The sequence below is a fragment of the Equus quagga genome, chromosome 13 (genome assembly GCF_021613505.1).
Source record: "Equus quagga isolate Etosha38 chromosome 13, UCLA_HA_Equagga_1.0, whole genome shotgun sequence".
Classification (NCBI taxonomy): Eukaryota; Metazoa; Chordata; class Mammalia; order Perissodactyla; family Equidae; genus Equus; species Equus quagga.
Genome location: NC_060279.1, coordinates 40375803 through 40396719, shown reverse-complemented (window position 1 = coordinate 40396719; position 20917 = coordinate 40375803). Strand labels below are relative to the sequence as shown.

Here is a 20917-nt window from a genome sequence, read left to right as displayed (position 1 = left end):
ACAGTGGGAGGCTGATTCAGGACTCAGTTCATGAGAGGTCACCCAGCTGTGGAGCCACAGGTGCTTCACAAACATTAAGATGTGTGTTTGGGGGCAAGGGAGGGGAATGAGAAGGAGGAACTATCCTCCACACACCTGGGTTTTAAGAATGATTTGGATTTTCCAAAGGCCACACCTAGTAACAGATTGTGTTTTGAGGGCAGCTCTGAACCGGTGACTTCAGTTTCATGTTATGTTGGTCAGTGAAAATTTCTGGTGTAATGACTCAGGGAATCCCCGTTCTTGTGTCCCCAGAAAAGAGAAGCCCATGGAAAGGAGAATCTTCATGGAGGGAAGGCATACCCAGGCAGGTGTTCAGGGGCTACTCACCTTCTGCCATTGTCAACATCACCACCGGTCAGGGTAGCCAGGCTCTGTCACTATGCCACCCTGGAAACTCCTCCAGAGAGAAAGTAACTCTGGTTCAAAGCAAGAATTTTAGCATTTTAGCCTGTCCCTTCCTCTCTCACACCCTGGTCCACTGAGTGATGACAAACTGAATGAGTCCCTCATTTCCACCTATGCTAATTCATGCCCCCTCCTATTTTTAGCACAGCTAGAAATACCTTCTGGTTATCCCCAAAGCCACTTCAAACATTAAGCAGCTTTATTCTTACTTAAGCTTTATTTATCTCAGCAAAGATTAAGGGCTTACCCAAAAGACATGGCTCTTTCTCTCTTTTCACATGGCCATTTATGCAAAGCTTCCTCAGGACTATAAGTAGACCCAGCTCCTAGCCAGGAAGTCTAAGCTCCCTCTTTCCCCCTTTAATCATTTTTCTACCAGGGCTTAATGTCTTCTATAGGCTTTACGAGTAGGGAGAGGTTAAGACAAAGGAGAACATAGGATTTCTGTGTAGAATTCCTTATCTCATGGAGCTTGTTGTTTAACCTTGGGTGAGTTATTTCACCTCTTGTGTGCTCAGATTTACCCGGCATCACTTGAGGAGTATGGATTAAAGGTTCTCTGGGCTCCATTAAATTAGTGGCTCTGAACTAGGCTGTATCTCACCCTAGGGAGTTCCAAGTCTGTTGAGAGGAAATGATCTCCATACTCGGATAGCTCCTGGAATGAAACATGCCTCACATATATTAGGGTCCCCCTCAATATTTGTTGAATGAATAAGGAAACAAATATTACCATGCGAACACCATTGTTTTGAGCAGGCACACTCTGATGCTCAGAGGGCCCCCAGGAGATGGAAAGCCAGAGAGAGGGGGAAAATATGGTGGCCAGCAAGATCTCCAGGTGTAGGGGCTGGAGTTGGAAGTGGATAAAAGGAAGGGGAGGACTCACCACTGAGGTCTCCGTGGATGGGGTTGGGGTAAAGGTAGTTACAAAAATCTTTCAGGTTTTCAGGTCATGGGTGATAGGTGGTAGGATTAGGAAGGAGGAAAGGGCCATGGCCAGAAGGTAGGGTAAAGTAGAGTGAAAAGGTTATCCCAGAAGAAGAATTATCCCTTGAAAATCTCTCAAGTAGGAGAGGGGTGAAGGTGTGGTTGGTGAAAGCAAAGCAGGTTTACCCAGATTAGCAACCAGTCAGGGAAGGGTGGAGTTGGTGGGGGGGGGGGGGGGGTAATAATTAAGTAGTTCGATGGAGTTAGAAGAAAGATGGGGGAAATAGACAAGGAGTTTATAATCAGTCAATTCCATGATCTCTAGCATCTATCTACCTTTATGAAAGAGACAACTCATGCCCACCTCCCCTTCCCACTGGTTCATGTGCCCCAATGTTTTTCATCCTACAGAGCAAGAGGAACAACCATCTTCAGGAAAAAGAGAGCAGGAAGGTGGCAAGACCACAAAAAGACTCAGATCTCCCTCCAGGGTTAACCTGTTAAACCTCCAGGAAGCCTGTGGCTCACCCCTCCCCCTACAGCTGAGTCTAAGGGCGAGGGTGGCCATGGGAATCAGGCCCAGGTGACATCATTGTCAGACAGCAAGTGCCAAAAAATATCAGGTGGGTGGTTTTCATCACAAAAGCTGAGCCAACTGGTAATTGAGGGGAGTGGGGTGAATCATGTTTGACAGGTAAGGAATGAAAACAGAGGGGCCTGAGGTGATTCTATTTCCGTGAGGCAGGGCTTATTTATCTTATAAAAAGCCAGCTTGCCGTTGACTTTACACCAGACCAGAGAGATCAGACATCCCATTCTTCTCTGCATACCAGGTGAGTCTCTGATTGGAAACCATGTGAAATTCTTATTTATTTTTTCATTATTAGGAGTGGGACAAAGGTAAGAGAATGTAAGAGAATGGCTATAGTGTATTAATTAGAGAGGGAGAATGTTGGGAGATCTTTGTTTTGACTTCAAGCACAGCTTGGGTTTGAAGAGACCTTAGAGGTGGTTCGGTCAGCCACTTCAGTGGACAGCTATGGAACTGGGGGTGGGGGAAGGGAACGGATCTGTGCAAGTTCCCACAGGAAGTTGACAGCAGAATTAGAACTAGAACTCGGGCCCAGGGCACTCTCAGCAGCACCACTATTCTCTGTTTAAAATACCTATTATAACAATTTTAATTCATTAGATGGACCTTCACTGAGCGTTTATTACATTTAAGGCACTATGTTAGGCACTTTGGATAACAGACCAGTATGGAACTTACTCAACAAACTTAGAGCCTAGCAGGGAAGATAACGCAGACACATAAATGGATGAAACACAAAGTTGATGGTGAGTGGTGTAAGGAGAGAGGAGAAGGGAAGGGCCGTGGCAGCTGGGAGAGACTTGCTCAAGAGCTCTAGTGATGGCACATGACATGAGCCATAATGGAGAAGTATTTGGACAAGCAGAGATGAGGAGGAAAGCACGTCAGAGGGGACTGTGTAAGCAAAGGCCAGAGTGACGTCTCAGAAGCTAAGGTTCATGCAGAGTCATCCTGTAAGTCGTGAGTTGTTCTGTGTGGTACTAGGAGTGGGCAGACTGCAGCTGTTTCTAAGACAGCACTTTCCAAAAGACCTGATTTGTGTTCTTGAGTACTTGCCAGTGAGGGATGTGACATGTCTGGGGAAGAAAGGGAGCCAAGGAATGAACCTCCACTGAAATGGAGCAGAACAAGTTGCATTTAAGCTCCTCCTCTTGAAAGAGCCCAGAAGTTATCAAAGCATATTTTACTCTCAAGCATAGGTGGACAGCCAGGGGAGAGGAGAGGCTCTCTCTTCTAAAGGAGCCTAAAACGAAACCTATTTGGCATTGAATATGCCTTCTTCCCTAGTTAACTCCTGTTTAAACATCTGTCTGTCTCTAGTCCGGCCTGCTTTGAAGCATGAGTTCCCAGCAGCAGAAGCAGCCCTGTGCCCCACCCCCCCAGACTCAGCAGCATCAGGTGAAACAGCCCTGCCAGCCTCCACCACAGGAAACATGCGCCCCCAAAACCAAGGAGCCGTGCCACACCAAGGTGCCAGAGCCCTGCCACACCAAGGTTCCTGAGCCGTGCCACACCAAGGTGCCAGAGCCCTGCCACACCAAGTTTCCGGAGCCGTGTCCCTCAAAGGTCGTTCTAGAGCCAGCCCAGCAGAAGACCAAGCAGAAGTGATGTGGTCCACAACCAAACCCTTGAGAAGCCGACCACCAGACACTGATTCTCCTCCCCCATTCTGCTTATGCATCGCATTTACAGTCAGCATGATGTCACTCTGAGTCCTAACCCCTCCCTCTTTTCACCCTCTAAAAAGATGTCCCTCACACTTACTCCTGAGCCTCTGAATAAGGCTGAAAGCCTCACTGGCCGAGCTAGTTTTCTAGCTTTTCAAGGCCCATTGAAGAGGGATTTAGGGGGGATCAAGTGAATTTTCCCTGCTCTGCCCCCATTAAATCACTTTTAACTCCATCGCTGGCTGTGTGTGTTAGTGGCTGACTCAGGGTTCTTCATTGTTCTCGTAACATGAAGCAGGGACTGCACACAGCGAGGGCTATAGCCAGAAAGTCCCTGATTCTGGCGCTGGGAATGTGTGTGTGTGTGTGTGTGTGTGTGTGTGTGTGTGTGCGCGCGCGCGCGCGCTCATGTGACTGCTATACTCACAGGACATTCCTGGGCTGGCACTGCAAGAGCAGTCAAGGCCACCCAGAGGCTGTTACTGTGGGCAGCCTCAGCTAGAGCAGGGCTTTCTTCTTGCCCCTGAGTGAGTCACACCTGAATGCAGATGGTGCCTGCTTCAAGCCGTCCCTGACTCTGAGTCCTTGCTCCCAAATCACCCTTATTCTGTTCAGTTTATGCCTTTATTATTGTTGTTATTATTCCAAAGAAATAGTGCTTCTACATATTCCAACATGATTTTCTTCACTCATCCTCTCTTCCTGATGCCCCCAACACATGGGGCCAAGCACTTAAACACTCACAGACACAAATACACATCCACCCACATCCAAACACACACCTATCCACACACTCAAACACAGACACACACACAAATAGACTCCTACACACACACAGATCCCCAAAATCACAGGACGCACACACGCACATATACATGCTGATTTAATCACCTCAGTCAGTCTTTTTCCTTCACTGAACACCCAATATGAAGATCCTGATGCTGTAGCGGGAAGAAGGAGAGAAGGATCCACAGTTTCTGCCCTAGGAGAAGCCTAAGAGCGGTGAGCTTCTCCGCCTCCCCACGTAGACACACACTCACACAAATATGCACTGACGCAAAAGCACACATGCACTCTCTCTCTCTCCACACATACACACAAAGTAGAAGATAAAGGCAGTGCATCAATAGTAAAAGAAAAAGGAAAAGTTTAGGCAAGTTTTGGAAGGAAGTGAGGTTAATACAGATAAGACAAAAGTCAGCATAAAGTTGTGGAAGAACAGATCATTAAGATATAAAATATTACTGTGAAAGGAGATTTAAAGAGCATGTGGCACAGCCCATCCATTTTCCAGATAAACAAACTGATATCCAGAAAGGGGAAGATAATTCATGAAGTCACCAGAAACCATGTTTCTAAACCACATCCAGAGCCCGGCTCTTCAGATGCCAACCCTCTGTCTCTCGCCCCTGCAGTCCTGTCTTCTTGAATTTGCTGGTGACCAGTAGGTTTGAAAGGCTCTGCTGAGCAGGTCTGGGATACCAGGGAGCTGCCTCTAGAGGCTGGGAAACCAACAGAATTCTCAGAGGGGCTGTAGTGTGTATTGGGGAGTGAACCCCATTTACTGACAAGGTAGATGGTCCGTAATATCGAGTGTGTGTGAGGCAGGTGACAAGCAGCACCTGTGTGATGCACAAGCATTCTGGATAGGTTTGGAAAGAACTCCAGAGAAACTCAGAGACTGTAAGACAAAAACTGTCCAGCAAAGTTTTACAAGCTGATATATAATTCTCAGACTGGCAGGAGAGAATAATGCCACTTGGGTCTGTAAGGTTTGCACAGTTGAGAGATTTCAAACTGCTATGCATCGGCATGATGGAAAATGTCAGTAGTATCTCTAGAAGAGATCAACATTAAAGAGGCAAGCTGTGACTGGGGACTCTGACTAGTGATTCACAGCTGTTAGGGGTGGAAAGTCAAGGAACCGTCTTAGAGGGGAGTTGAGCAAAATTAATCAAAACCCTTAAACATCTGCATACACTTGGCATTCCACTGGGAAATATGCATTCGTGTACACAATGATTTATTTATAAGGATGATCACTTCAACACTATATATAATAGCCAAAAAAAAAAAAAAAAGGGAAAGATGGGAGGGAAACAGCATAAATTCCCCAAAAGAGAAAATTGTTTAAATAAGTTATTGTGTATCTACGCCATGGAAGACACTGTGATCAGAAAATAATAATATTTAGTCATATGGAAAAGTGTTAGACAATGTCAAGATCATGTAAAATATTATGACATGTAATACATAGTTACATTTTTGTGAAACTGTGTGTGTATATATGCATAAATTTTTAAAAATCTGGCAGTAAATACAGCAAAACATAAACAGTGGCTATGTTTGGCTAGAGAGCAAAAGGTATTATTTTATTTTTTATATATCCCTATATTCTAAACATTTTCTACACCATACGTTGAAATTACGTTTATGTCTAACACTTCTTTTACATGTTTTAAAAACTCAAAGCACTCCAAGATGTTGATGAGCCACAGAAAATAATTTTTCCAGAACTTTCCTGAAGCCCTGCAGCAGTGTCCAGGCCAGCTGCCTAAAAGGTGGGGAGAGGAGCACCGTTAAGCCTTATTTTTAATGATATCCCACACAAACCCCAATGCAATTCTAAATCTTTTCATGGGAAATCTCCCAGAACACCAGTCCCTCTGCCCTACTCACAGCCAAGGACTCCAGTCTTGCCCACTGACTTTGAACCTGCGGCCACCAAGGGTTAAATGAGTTTATCTGGCAGAGGTGGAGTTATTCTCCTGCTCTGAGCTCCTCCTCTGTCCTCAGCTCCCTTCCTCTCCCATAAGTAGAATGCCACTCTCCCAGCCAACAGTAGAGGGCAGGACACTACTTTTGTGTGAGGAATTTGAGGTACAAACTCCACACAGGTTGGTGAACTGCAGGTTCACAGCTTGGTTGCAGATCTCACCTGTGCAGATAAAGAAATGCACAGTTGATTCTCTTCATGGAGATGTCTTGGTTTCCTCACCCTGACGTTCCTCTGTCCTAGCAGCATCCTGAGCCTCCACCTGTGCTGAAGAAAAAGGATCCTATCTGGCTTAGATGAGAACTGTTCAGTAAGGGAGTTCCCACTAGACTACGGACTGTTTCCTCCTGTTTCTGACTCAGGAGAGTCTCTTTCCTGGGGGGGTCTATGCCGAGCACTTTCTCAGTTGGCTTCCAGCATCTCCCTGTGTAACATACTTGCTTCTCCACCACGTTGCTCCTGCTGTCCTCTCTTTTCGCTGTATATCTAACACTCCTCCACCACTACCATGCCTACACCTCTGCAGAACCAATATCTGCCAAATAGTAGGAGCTTATTTGATGTCTGCTGAGATGATGAGTAGTGTATACCCTCACCAGATGATGCTGTGGATTTAAGGGGACCACTCTGAGCCTCACTCTTTGAACACTCAATAGCCACTGTCATTCAAACTGTCGGGAGAGGCTGGGCCTCCAGTCCTGAGCCTTTGTTTTGTCCTAGCAGTATGGCTGCCCAATCCTTTTAGGAATATCAGAAGGCTTGTGTGCGAGTTGGATAATAACAGCCCAGCAGTTCCACTTCTCTATGAGTGGGGCTGCCTGACTCTATAAATAGCTATTCCTCATAATTGCCACTCTTTTAAAATTTTATTCTTGATCTGTATTAGGGAATCAAGTGACCTGGAATTCTTGGTATTCATGTCTTTTTTTTTTCAAGAAAACACATGACAGATATCAAAGTATGATCTCTTAGAACAGCATCTGCATCATTTTCTAAATCACTCTAGTTTCATGGCACATGCCAATGATAATTTCTCCTGAACACAATTTAGAATTTGAATCCTGGAATTATTTACTGCAGTCAACCAACACTCGCTGTTTCACAAAAGATGAATTTTCTTTGAATGATGACAAAAGAATGGAGGATCTTTATAATATAGAACAAATTGCTGAAAAGAAAAAAAAAAGCCAAAAAATAAGAAATAAGAAATCATCATTATAATCATAGATTCAGGTGGTCAAAGAATACCCTCATAAACTAGACAGGGAACTTCCCAGCTCATTATATGAGTGCTGATTTCTCTTGCCTCTGCTAACTCCTTCACTTGTTTCCTTTGAACTTTCCAGAATTAGAATAAAAGCAAGTGGGTGCAGCCTTTTCTGTTACCACCTGTAATTCTACCCGAGTGTCCTGAGCCGTGTCCCCTCTAGAGCTTAGAGACCTGGACCCCAAAATGCCCAGTACCTTACGCACCTCCACAGAGCTCATCAGCATTTATTTTTTTGCTGTCTACCTATCCAGTGCTCGACACCTCCCCAATGTCCACCTGCACAGGGCTCACCTTAGCACTAGCCATTTCCACAATGCCAGCCAATGTATTGTCCTATGAAACTAGCTGTAGTGCCCTCCAAAAAAGCAGGAAAAGCCTCAAAAGCTTGTAGGACTAAAACACAAGAAACATAAATGGTTCTTTCTTTTGGAGGATTTCTACCACATCCCCTTCAAAGCCTGTTATAGTGACATGTGGCATCTTCAATAGGTTTCATTCATGATTTCCTTGGGATGATATCGAGGAATGACTTCTTTCTTGAATTTGTTATCAGAGAACATTCCGGGAATCAGCTGAGAAAACATCATCTGTAGCCATGCAAACTTTCAGATTCTTGTGATGTCCTATACAACGTTCTATGAAGATGGAAATGTTCTTTATCTGTGCTGTCCAATACAGTAGCCACCAGCCACATGTGTCTGTTGAGCACTTGAAATGTGGCTAGTGTGACTAAGGAACTGAATTTTTAATTAAATTTAAGTTTAATTAATTTAAATTTAAGTTTTCAAATATATATTAATTCATTTAAAATACCAAATGTAAATCCATTGCAAGTTAACATAAAACAACTATATTTTCCTGAACAAAAGAATTAGTTGTAAGAGTAGTACTGTTTTAAAAATATCTTTAATGTCTGTGTTAGGAGAAAATAGTTGATTTCTCATATCTACTTCTTCATTCAGTCCAATGTGATATACTGTTTTGTCTGAAGTATATGAAGAAAAGCCAGCCTGAAACAGATATGTAGTTGGGAAAGAGGAGGATTTTAATAGCTCTTTCATATAATTGTGGACTTTTTTGACACTACACCAAAACTCAGCAAATAGTAGTTTCCTAAAGATCAGCTGCAATGTGAGATCTCAAACTGTATTAACTGTTTGTATTTTGTTACGCTAAAATCTATTGGTCTGAAAAGAAGAAATAAAATGGTCTCTATTTGCAGACAGCATGATTTTCTACGTAGAAAACGCTAAGGAATTTTTTTAAATCGTAGAACTAATAAGTGAACCTGGTTGCAGGATACAAGCTCGACACACAAAAATTAGTAGGATTTCTACATACTAACAGTAAAGAAATAGAAACTGAAATAAAAAATGCAATTCCATTTAAAATTTCTCTAAAGAGAATAACATACTATAAATGTAAAAAAAAGTGTACAGGATTTGTATAATGAATGTAAACAATACGGGTGAAAGGAACCAAAGAACATCTCAATAATTGGAGAAACATACTGTGTTTATCTATTAGTTGACTCAAAATAGCAATGATGTCAATACGTTCTAAACAGAACTATAGGATTAACACAATTCTTATCAAAATCTCTGCAAGGCTTTTTGTAGACACAGGTAGGCTTATTTTAAAATTCATGTGGAAATTAAAATGTCCTGGAGTAGCTAAAATAATTTTGCAAAAGAAGAAGAAAATGGAAAGATTCATTTTTTCCAGTGTTAAGAATTCCTATGCAGATACAGTAATCAAGACAGCATAGCACTAGTGGAAGCGTGGGCACTTTCATCAATGGAACAGAGTAGAACATCCAGAAAGATAGGCCAAATTAATTTTTTTAATGAGACAAATTTGGTTTATAACATTGTATAAACTTCAGGTATACATCATATTTTGACATCTGTCTAGAGTACATCGTGTTCACCACCAAAAGTCTAATTTCCATCCATCACTGTATGCAAATGCCCTTTTACCCTTTTCGCTCTCTCCCCATCCCTCCTACCCCTCTGGTAACCACTAATCTATTCTCTGTATTTAGGTGTGTGTTTGTTATCGTTTTGTTTTATCTCCCACATATTAATGAAATCATATGATATTTGTCTTTCTTGTGTGACTTATTTTGCTTAGCATAATACCCCCAAGATCCATGTTGTTGCAAATGGCAACATTTCATCTTTTCTTATGGCCAGATAGTATTCCATTGTATATATATAACACATTTTCTTTATCCGTTCATCTGTCGATGGACACTTAGGTTGTTCCTAAGTCTTGCCAATTAACTTTTGATAAAATTGCAAAAGCAATACAATGTAGGAGGTATCGCTTTTTCAACAAATAAATGGTGCTACAGCAATTGGACAGCCATGGGGAAAAAATTAAACTAGATTTAAACATCACATTTTATACAAAAACTAACTCAAAATGTTTCATGTACTTAAATAAAAGTTATAAAACTGCCAATTATTTAAAAATAGGAGTAAACTGAGAAAGTACTGTCCTCAGCCACACTAACTTTTCCAGAGAGTCCAAAGGCACTTAGATCAAGTCCAACCTTCTTACAGTGATCCATCTGTCCTTCTGTGCTCTGGGCATGGCAACAAGTTCAGGAAAGAAGGCTGTCTCTGTTAAGGGTCATCCCCAGGAGAGTGGAAGCTGATGCTTGGTGAAGATGCAACCTCTGACACGTGGTGAGAGGTGAGATGCCACCTGTCACCATGCCAGTTGACTGTATATGTGTGGACTTATTCCTGGTCTATCTATTCTGTTTCATTGGTCTGTATGTCTGTCTTTATGCCAGCACCATAATTTTTTAATTATTGTAGCTCTGTAATATAGTCTGAAATCAGGAAGTCTGATGCCTCCAGCTTTGTTCCTCTTTCTCAAGATTGTTTTGGCTATTCTGGGTCTTTTGTGGTTCCTTACAGCTATTATTGAAAAAACAAAAGGTAGGTGTTGACAAGGTTATAAAGAAATTGGAACCCTTGTACGCTGTTGGTGGGAATGGAAAATGGTGCAGCACGGGAGGGAAAAGTATGGAGATTCTCCAAAAAATTAGAAATAGAACTACCATAAGATCCAGACTTCCCACTTCTGGGTATATATCCAAAAGAATTGAGATCAGCCTCTCTAGAAGGTATCTGCACTCTCATGTTCATTGCAACACTATTCAGAACAGCCAAGATATGGAAACAACACAAGTGTCCATCAATACACGAACGGATAAAGAAAATATGGTCTATCAACAAAATGGAATGCTATTTGGCCTTTAAAAAGAAGGAAACCCTGCCATTTGTGACAATATGGATGAACCTATAGCACATTAAGCCAAGTGAAATAAATCACAGAAGGATGAATACTGTATGATTCCATTTATATGAGGTATCTAAAATAGTCAAACTCATAGAATCAGAGAATACAATAGCGTTTTTCATGGATGAGATGGTGGGGGAAATGGAGAGTTGTTATTCAATGGATATAAAGTTTCAGTTGTGCTAGATAAGTAAGTTCTAGAGATATGTTTTACAACACAATGCCTATAGTTAACAATATGATATAGTGTACTTAAAAATTTTAGAGGGTAGATCTCATGTTAAGAGCTCTCACAACAAAAAAAAAAAAGAGAGAGAGATACACATGCAAGGAAACTTTCTTGATTGTGGTGTTGGTATCACAGGTTTTTGCATATGTCCAAACTCATATAATTGTACATATTTAACATGAAAAAAAAGGTATATCTCAGAAGGGTTTTCTCTGGGTCTGAGAGAGGGAAGCATTATCTATCAGCTCATGTACTCCATTGGTGAAGTGTGGCCATCGAGCGTTAACTATTCAAGCCTGTTCTTCCACAGATGCATTAAAAATTCCCATAGACATCTCATGCTGTGGCTTCCTGGAACCTAGGATCAAGAAAGGAAAGGCAGAGTCTAAGGGAATGTGTGGGAATGAACCATATAGACATGACTGGCAAAAGAGCAAGACCCAGAAGATTTGTAGAGTGTTTAAAGCTACCCAGTACCATCCACATACAAGTCCCAAGGAAAGCCCAGGCCATTGATGTGGGAAGAGTGGCAGCCTCCTGCCACCAGGAAAGGGGGCCAGGGGGAAAGATCAAGGTACATCTGAAAGTAAGTCTGTATGGGGACCTCTGTCTGGGGGTCAGTGTTCTTAGTGTGTGCAGTGCTAGTGAGGAAACCAAGTTTCTCTGAAGGGCAAAAGGAGCCTTAACACTCAGCCACTGAGCGTGCTTGTCCAAACAAACAGGAATAACAGGGTTGGGGTAAATTAGAAGTTCTAGGGGCTGTTGCCAGAGAGGTATTTGTTATGGTAAACAAGACATCACGTAGAACAGAGCAGGAGAGAGTCCATCCAGGGGAGGAAGACAGGATATGAGAAAGGAATTTCTTCTAGGACCAGGGTCCATAATCAAGAAAGGATACATGAAAGACCCACATTCATACAGAGGAACAGGAAGCAGATTCCCCTGGAGATAAGAATCCCAGGTGGAGCAGCAGGGTCTGGTCGAAGCTGCCTGTATTGAGAGGATTCCTGAGAGGTGATTTTGGAGAGAAGAGGGACCCAGACCCAACTGGAGAGGAGAGCTAATGTGATACCAGAGACTAAAGCTTCAGTGTGACAGTGTCACTGGCCACACCCCAGAGGGAGGCACTGGTCAAACACCAGCAGAGAGGAAAACAGATGGGTGGGGAAGGAAGCAGGAAAGCGGGTGGTGAACCCTCACCCTCTTCTCAGCTCCTGCCATGAGCCTGTCACAAGGGAGTGAATCATTTTCAAGAAGTGGCTTTATGATTGACAAAGCATTTTATAGACATCCTTCTAAAATAATGCTTTTCTCTCTCTCTTTCTCTCTCCCTCTCTCCTTCCTTCCTTCCTTCTTTCCTTCCTTCCATGAACCTACACATCTATTAGGGAAAGCAACAGTTGCCCATTGACTGAGCATCTACAAGACAGCCTGTGAGGATAAAATGCAACTAGGGCTTTGGGGAACTGACAAAAGGAGCTCATGGTGGTGGCTGTGCCTGGGACTCAGTTTCATGGGAGGTAACACAGAGGTAGAGCAGTGGGAAGGGAGGAGCCATCCACATGCCTGAGTTTTAAGGATGTTTAGATTTCCTAGGGGCCACGCCTAGTAAGAGGTTGTGCATTGAGGTCAAATTTGGGTTAGTGACCTTTGTTTCAACTCATCATGATCAGAGGATATGGTTGGTGTATGAACTCAGGGATTCAGAGCTCTCTTCTTTCTGTGTTGCCCCTAAAAAAGACAGACTCTATGAGAGGCAAGGTCTTCAGGGTGTGTCATCACGTCAGACAGATCCAGTCAATCTTTACTGTCCATTTCTAATGACATTTACTAGCTGAAGTCAGGATGGCATCTTAAGCCTCTCTCCAGAGTGAAAACAATTCATTTCCAAAGCAGGAGTTTTAGCCTTTTCTTTCCCAAGCCTGGCTCCTCTGAAAGATGGAATATCAGATGATTCAATTATTCCCTCTTATTGAATATTCACTTAAGTGAGTATCATATGATTCACTTATCTTTCTTCAGAGCCGTCCAGAAGAACCAGTAGTGCCTATTGTTCATCTATACATTCACTTAGGCAACTAAAGTGCTCAATAGGATTGCTCTGAGCTAAAGATTAGGGTCCTGTCCAACAGGCACGGTTGTTTCTGGTCCCAGAAGCCCAGAACATTCCACTGATTTAACTCATAACCACCCAAGAATCCTATTGCCCAGAACAAACTCACCACAAAGGGTGGACAGTGAGGACAGGTGCAGGTGACATCATTGTCAAAGAGTAAGTCAAGAAAATGTCAAGCCTGAGATTTTCCTTACAAAAGCTGGTATGAAGATAGATTACTCCCCCCAAATCTCACTTCCTTAAGGCAGGGCTCATATTCTATATAAAATGCCACCTGGCCAGAGACTCCACGCCAGACCCAAGAGGCCAGACAGCTCGAACTTCTCTGCACACGAGGCAAGTCTCTCCACTTGGAACTTCTTAATATTTGCCAGTTATATTTTATTTGATTGGGATCTCTTTGCTATGTTAAGGATATATTTAGTTAAAACGCAATGGCAATTTGTGTTTAAGGTGACTTTATAGATCTTTTTGACTTCCCACTCAGATTACAGCTTTGGAACTCGGGGTCAGAAAAGATGAGTGGTTCTTTTAAAGATAGCTATTAAATTAACAGGAGGATATGGACTACAGCCCATGTCCGGTGTACTCTCAGTGGTGTTTTAATAGTTCCTCTAACCGGTATAGAGAGTTCGCAATATAGAAGGCACTGCATTAGCTATTTAGATGTTCAAAATATATGTTTTTCTTTACTCCATAAACCTACAATCCACCAGAGAACAGAATATGTGGGTGTAATTTGCAAACATACTGCATGAAAATTGATTAGTAGAGAGGGCAAGGCAGGAATTGTACTGTGACAAAATGAGGAAGGTGACTTGGAAACTGGCAGAGAGTGTCTGAGAGAGGAGCCATGATGAGTAAACGTGTATCTACGAGACAGAATGTGAATCCTTCCAGAAAGTATGCACAGAGAGGACAATATGAACAAAGGCTCCTAGGTGGAATTTTGTGGGGTTGTGGGAGGTTTCCACAGAGTTTTCCTATGAAAGCTAATGCACTGTGTATGATGGACATGAGAAGGTAGACTCCAAACTTTTGACATTATCGCCTTTTCAAATTACTGAAAACCTGGGACCACACAACAATCCTAGGAGCTGGCTGTTGTGTTGTGTGGCTGAGGCAGGTTTTCAGAATCACCAGGAAGAAAGGAACACAGAGAAAGTCTCCACTCATGTGGAGCAGAAGAAATCACCGTTGAGTTTCTCCTCTTTAAAGTGCACAAGAATCACCAAAGTTTCTTTTGATCTCAAATTCAGGGAAACAGAAAGAAGGGGAAGAGAGGCTCTCCCTTTTGAAGGGGCATGAAATGAGACATATTTGTCATTAAACTTGACTTCTTCCTTGTTTCACCAAACCACTGAGCTTTTCTGTCTCTAGGTTCAGCTTCCTTTGAAGCATGAGTTCCTATCAGCAGAAGCAGCCCTGCACCCTACCCCCACAGCCTCAAGAACAGCAGGTGAAACAGCCTTGCCAGCCTCCACCTCAAGAACCATGTTTCCCCAATACCAAGGAGCCGTGCGACATCATCATTCCTCAGCCTGACAACACCAAGTTCCCTCAGCCTGGCAACATCAAGGTCCCTCAGCCTGGGGATGCCCAGTTTCCACAACCCGGCAACATCACGGTTCCAGAGCCATGCTACCCCAAGTATCCTGAACCAGGTCAATCTACATTTCCTGAGCAAGGTCACCCCAAGGTTCCTGAGGCTGTCTACCCTAAAGAGCCTCTGCCTGGCCAATCCAAGTTCCCTGAGCCATATCCCATAACGGTCATTCCAGGCCCAATCGAGCCTGGGACCAAGCAGAAGTAAAACGGTCCACAGCCATCCACTTGAGGAGCTGACCACCAGATGCTGAACATCTTCCTTTCTGCTTCTGTGTCTTAATTGTCTGTAGACCTTGTAATCACCCTCAGTCATAGCCTCTGTCTTATTTGCATCCTAAAAATCTGTGCTATGAAGCTTCCCTTACACATTCAAAAGAGTCCTCTGAACCTCTGAATTATGTCGAAGGCCTTAGTGGCTTTGCTGGTCTTCAGTTGCTCAGGGTTCATCTGAAGTGGCAATCTGGATGGGAAGAATGTATGTTTTCTGCTGTGCTTCCATTAAATCTCTGTAATCCCACTCTTGGCTGTTTGTGTCATTGGTTAAATCTGCCCCTTCCTTGTTATCTCATCATGAGTAGGACCTGTAGACAGAGTGGAGTTGGTGCAGACATCACTTGCCTAGTCCTGGTACTGTGTGCTTCCATAAGTGTGTGTGATTACATTTATGGGGCATCCTCAGAATGGCAATAGCTGTTGTATAATGAACCCAGAACCTGTCCCTTTGGGCAGCCACTTCTGGAGCAGAGTTCCACTCTGGCACTGGACTGAGTCATTCCTGAGTTCCATGGTGCCTGTTCCAAGCCACCTCTGATCCTGAGGACCCTACACCCAGGCTCCTGTTTACACTAAAAAAGTCACTCCTACATATTTGAACCTGATTATTCTGATTTTCTTCACTCATTTTACCTTTCAGATATCCAATACATACAGACACACACTCACAAAGAGACACATTCATTGTAAATAGCCACGTACTCACATAGTCACCCACACAAGCTCCACTCTTGTTAGCTCAGAAAATGTTGTCTTTGCTTGGTACAGATCATGTGCAGGGAGGCCTGAAACTGTACCAGGAAGAGGATGAGGAGAATACACAGTGCATCCTCTTGGAGAATCTGTAGTCTTCTCCAGGAGATATGGTATCCATGTCCCTCTCATTCAAACATGTACACAACCACATACACTCACGCACACACACACACACTCCTAATAGTATCTCTCCTAAAATAACCCACAGAAACTTATTTAGCAAGTGATTAGAGAAAGGATGTGGGTTTTAAGTGGAGATTACAAGAAGGAGTACATGATCCAAGTAAGATGAAATATCAACTGCAAACTGACAGCAGGTCATTAAGCTATAAAATGTCAAGGGTGAAAGGAGAGTTAAATAGCACCTACTATAGCCCCTGCATTTCAAGATAAAAAAAAATTGATATCCATAAAGGAGAAGATTAATTAAGATCAACCAAAATTTTTTTCTAAATCACATGTAGAGCCCAGTTTTCCAGATTTCTAGTCCCTCACTTTCTCCTGCAACCTGGTCATGATTTCAAGGATGACCAGCAGATTTGCAGGTCTCTGTTCAGTGGATCTTGGACATTATGAGCTTTTCCAAAATCACCGAAGCTAAGATAAAATATCAGAAGGGCTACAGTTGTCATTGTGGGGTGAGTCCCATTTCTTGACAAAGTGGGTGGTCCATAACATCCAGCAGGTGTGAGGCAGGTGACAGATAGCATTTGAGTGATGTGCAAGCACTCCAGATAGGTTGGCAAGAACTCAGAGATATTTGGGACCTGTTAGACATAAATTGTCCAACCAGTCACTACAAAGTGATGAACAGTTGCCAAACTGGCAGGAAAAAAATGACTTATTTGTGTCTAAAAGGTATGCACATTTCATATTACTGCTGATTCCAATGGTGGAAGTATCTAGAGACAGCTCTAGAGCCACTTAAAGATAAATAGACTGATTTTTAATGGGGAAATAGGCACTATAATACACAGTTTTTATGAATATAGATTAAGCATATTAAATAACAGCTTTGCAGGGAAGAATCAAAAGGTTTAAAGATCTACCTGACTCCTGAGCCGCCAAGTGTATTCTAGAAATTTATTTTCAGGAAATGCTTATGTATGTACACAAATATTTTATACATGAGGATATTAATCTCAGCGTTGCATCTAATATGAAAAAGTTGTATATAACTCAATGCATATCAATAGGTAATGGGTTCAATAATTGATGGAGTGTCTATGTGTTGAGACTATACTGCAACCATCAAAAAGAATGTTATAGAAGAATGATTAGGCTCATTGGAAAATGTCCAGATTATATTATTAAAAAAGCAGACCTGAAACAATATGAACCAAACAAAGCATCTTTTAGCAATGTATGCACATGTGTGGGTTTTTAGAAAAAAATATCCTGACACTAAATACATCAAAATACAACTGTGTTATTTCTGGCTTCTTACATGTTAGCGTTCATTTTCTTTGTTTGAACAACTCTATGCTTTTCCACATTTTACCTTATATAATATTATTTGATATATTTTAGGTTTTTTAAAACTTTTTATCATGATAGCAAAAAATATAGAAGTCAATAAAGATGTTGCTGAGCTAGAGAAAATGTATGTCCTGGCCATCCAGAACATTCTCGAGGCTCTGCAGCAGGTCTCATAAGAGCAGCCCAAGGGCAGGGGATCCCACATCCTTGTAGGGGTCGCCCATGTGTCTCTCCTCCCCACACATCGCCATCTTATTCTAGACCTTCTGGTAGGGACCCTGAATACTCCAACACCCCACTCACACTCACAGCCCAAGGGCCTCCAATCCTGCTCACTGACTTTGATAGCTGATGCCACTTTAGGGCCAAACGAACACTTGTCCCTGTCTTGCCTCAGCTCCTTCTCTTCCCTCAGCTCCTCTCCTCCTCTGTGACTTAGCAAAATAGCCACCTCTAGGCTGGAAATTCAGAGAGCAGGTGCTATTTCTGTGTGATGAGTTTGAGGTTCAAACTGGGGACAGTTTGGCAAGCTTCAGGTCCACAGCCTGGTAGCTGCTCTAACTTGGGCAGATAAATAAAAGTACATTTGGTTTCTCTTCATAGTTCTTCCTTGTTTATTTCACCTTCACTTTCCTTCATCCTACCAGAACTAAGACCTCCAAAATTCCTGAAAAAAAATTCCTTCTTCTTCAGATAGAAAGTGACAATTGAGGGATTTCCCTGTAATTCCATAGTCCTGCCTCAGAAAAGTCTCATGGTGGGTCTAGGGCAACCGCTTTCCTCGCCTATCCTTGCCAGCCGCCTGCTTAATTTTCTCAATTCTCTCCCCTCTCTTCTGTCTCTTCCCTTTCATGCTCTATATTCAACCTCCCACGCCACCCCTGCTGCCCCACACACCTCCCCAGAACCCAGTGGGCTGTCTGGACTTTTGGGTCTTATTAGACCCCTCTGGCCCCTGACGCATTTGCAGGCACAGCTGTCAGGTGAGTTTTGCGAATCTCACCTCTGAGATCTGCCTCTGCCAAACTGCCCTGTGCCTCCGACACTACGGATCTCATCACACTCATGCTTGCTGGATTTACATGTGACTTCTCCACTCTGTGAGCACCATGAGGGCAGCAACCTTCTCTGTCTTGCTCAGGGCAGTAGACTCAGGGTCCAGCCTGCCCCCTACCAAACGAGAGAAGCTTATTTGATGTCTGCTGAGATGTTGAGTGGTGTACACCTCTCCAAATGATGCTGTGGGGTTGGGGGGAATGTTCTGAGCCTCACTCTTTGAACCCGGATCACTCCTGCCCTCTGCTAAGTCCTTGAGCCTGGTCCTTCCCCAACCCCTTTCTGCTCCCTACACATCTAAAGCAACAGTACTTGGAACTGCAAAATATCCACTCTTCCCTGCCTGTCTTGCAATACCCTTGGACAGAGAGGTCTGCATCTCCCAGAAGATGGGGAGCTTCCTGAGGTCAGGGTTATATCTCCCAACTCCATCAAAAGGTTCCTGAGTTGGGAAGAAATCTATGAGCATTTTGCTACAAATCAGCCAATGATGATACTTTCATCATGCCACTTCTACCTGGATATATTACTTAAAAATGAAAAATCTAGGGACCAGCCCTGTCATGTAGTGGTTAAGTTCTCATGCTCCACTTTGGTGGCCCAGGGTTTGCAGATCCCAGGCATGGACCTACACACTACTCTTCAAGCAATGCTGTGGCGGAATCCTACATGCAAAATAGAGAAAGATTGGCACAGATGTAAGCTCAGGGCCAATCTTCCTCACCGAAAAAAAGAAAAGAAAAGAAAAGAAAACTTATTTGAAAACTCTTAAAGCTATGGTTCCTATAATAATTTTTTTTTTTTTTAAGATTGGCACCTGTGCTAACATCTGTTGCCAATCTTTTAATTATTTATTTATTTATTTATTTATTTATTTATTTTCCTTCTTCTCCCCAAAGCTCCCGCCGGGTACATAGTTGTATATTTTAGTTGTGCGTCCTTCTAGTTGTGGCATGTAGGATTCTGCCTCAGCATGACCCAACAAGCAGTGCCCTGTCCTTGCCCAGGATCCGAATCGGCAAAACCGTGGGCTGCCAAAGCGGAGTTCGAACTTAGCCACTCGGCCACTGGGCTGGCCCCAATAATTTTTATTTAGTTAATGTCTCTTACCACATCCTAATAAGCAATGTACTTACCACTAAAACAAACAAATAATAATCAAAAAAACTTATTATTCATGTTATGCGTATTTGTCAGGGTAGTTTTTCTTCTGTGACTTAAAAAACCCCAAAATATCTGTGACTTTTGATGGGGTTCAGGGCAGGCTGCCCCAAAATATGCCAAAAAGGCATACTGATTTTTTTTAATTAAAGTTACTTAAGAAACAGCTAGCGCAAAAGGGACGCTCTGACCGTCCTTTGCCTCCCTGAAAGCAGAAAATAAATCTCCCACGTGAAAAGGCATCCTCCCTGCGCCATGAGGTAGCAAGACATCCTTATTACCAGAGATGGAGAATTCAGGGCTGAAAAGGCTGTGTAAACAAACTCTACTCAGTCTCTTCACTAATTAAGTACTTAAATCTAAGTTTCTTTGTCTTGTCAGTTCTTCACAAAATTTATTGTTTCTTTGTCTAAAAAATATAAAAGCTGCCTGCTGTGGTCATTTCTTTAGGTCTCCTTTCTATGAGAACTCCATATGTATGAATCTAAATTTGACTTTCTCCTGTTGATCTGTCTTGTGTCAATTTAACTATTAGACCAGCCAAAAGAACTCAAGAGGGATAAGCAGGAACGTTTCCCCCTCCCTGAAACTTTATACAATAGAATTTTATTTTTCATATATACACTAGTCTAATGTAGGTTGGCAGGAACTCAGCCTCCTTCTCTTGTATGTCTCATAAGCTTCAGGGTCACTCTTCTTTATTGTACTAAGCAAACAGGGAAAGAAGGTAGGGGAGAAAGCACACTTGCCCTTTACCCCTATCTATAGTGATGACAATCTGCATTTCCAATGACATTCCATTGGCTAGATGTCATTCACATGGTCCCACCCAACTACGTATAGCTGTGTGCATCAAAATAGAAGAGAATAAATATGCACAGTTCTGTCACAGTCCAGGCTTCTGGCTGCCAAGTATTTACTTACTTTCTTCTTTCTATACATAGACACACTCACCTCGTCCCCAAGAGAGATAACTCAAGGTCCAGTGTAGGCATTGCATCCACTTCAAAGTCCAAGATCTCTGGGTGACATACAATCCTCTCCATCATAATCTCTCCATGCAGAAACCTCTCTTCTTGGTCCAGCAAACTAGGAAATACAGAGATCAGTCCTTTCCACTCCTATCACAATCAAATTTGCAATAGTGGAGCAAGGACTGGATAACCTCAGTAGCAACTTCCATATGGGGAAAGGAAGAGAAAGGGAGATAGCCAGCATCTGATCCACAGGAATTCTGAGATA

General features: G+C 42.7%; 1 protein-coding gene across 2 annotated transcripts; it reads left to right on the top strand.

Annotated features, from left to right (window-relative positions):
- The first annotated feature begins 2049 nt into the window (after window positions 1-2049).
- LOC124251301 (cornifin alpha-like) lies at window positions 2050-15468 on the top strand. Of its 2 annotated transcripts, none has more exons than XM_046683977.1 (2): window positions 2050-2210; window positions 14723-15468. In XM_046683977.1, the coding sequence occupies exon 2, from the start codon at window positions 14742-14744 to the stop codon at window positions 15153-15155; it is 414 nt and encodes a 137-aa protein (XP_046539933.1). In that variant the 5' UTR covers window positions 2050-2210; window positions 14723-14741; the 3' UTR covers window positions 15156-15468. The 2 variants fall into 2 exon arrangements, with proteins under 2 accessions (XP_046539933.1, XP_046539934.1); XM_046683978.1 differs by lacking the exon at window positions 2050-2210 and adding an exon at window positions 13531-13678.
- The last annotated feature ends 5449 nt before the right edge of the window (window positions 15469-20917 follow it).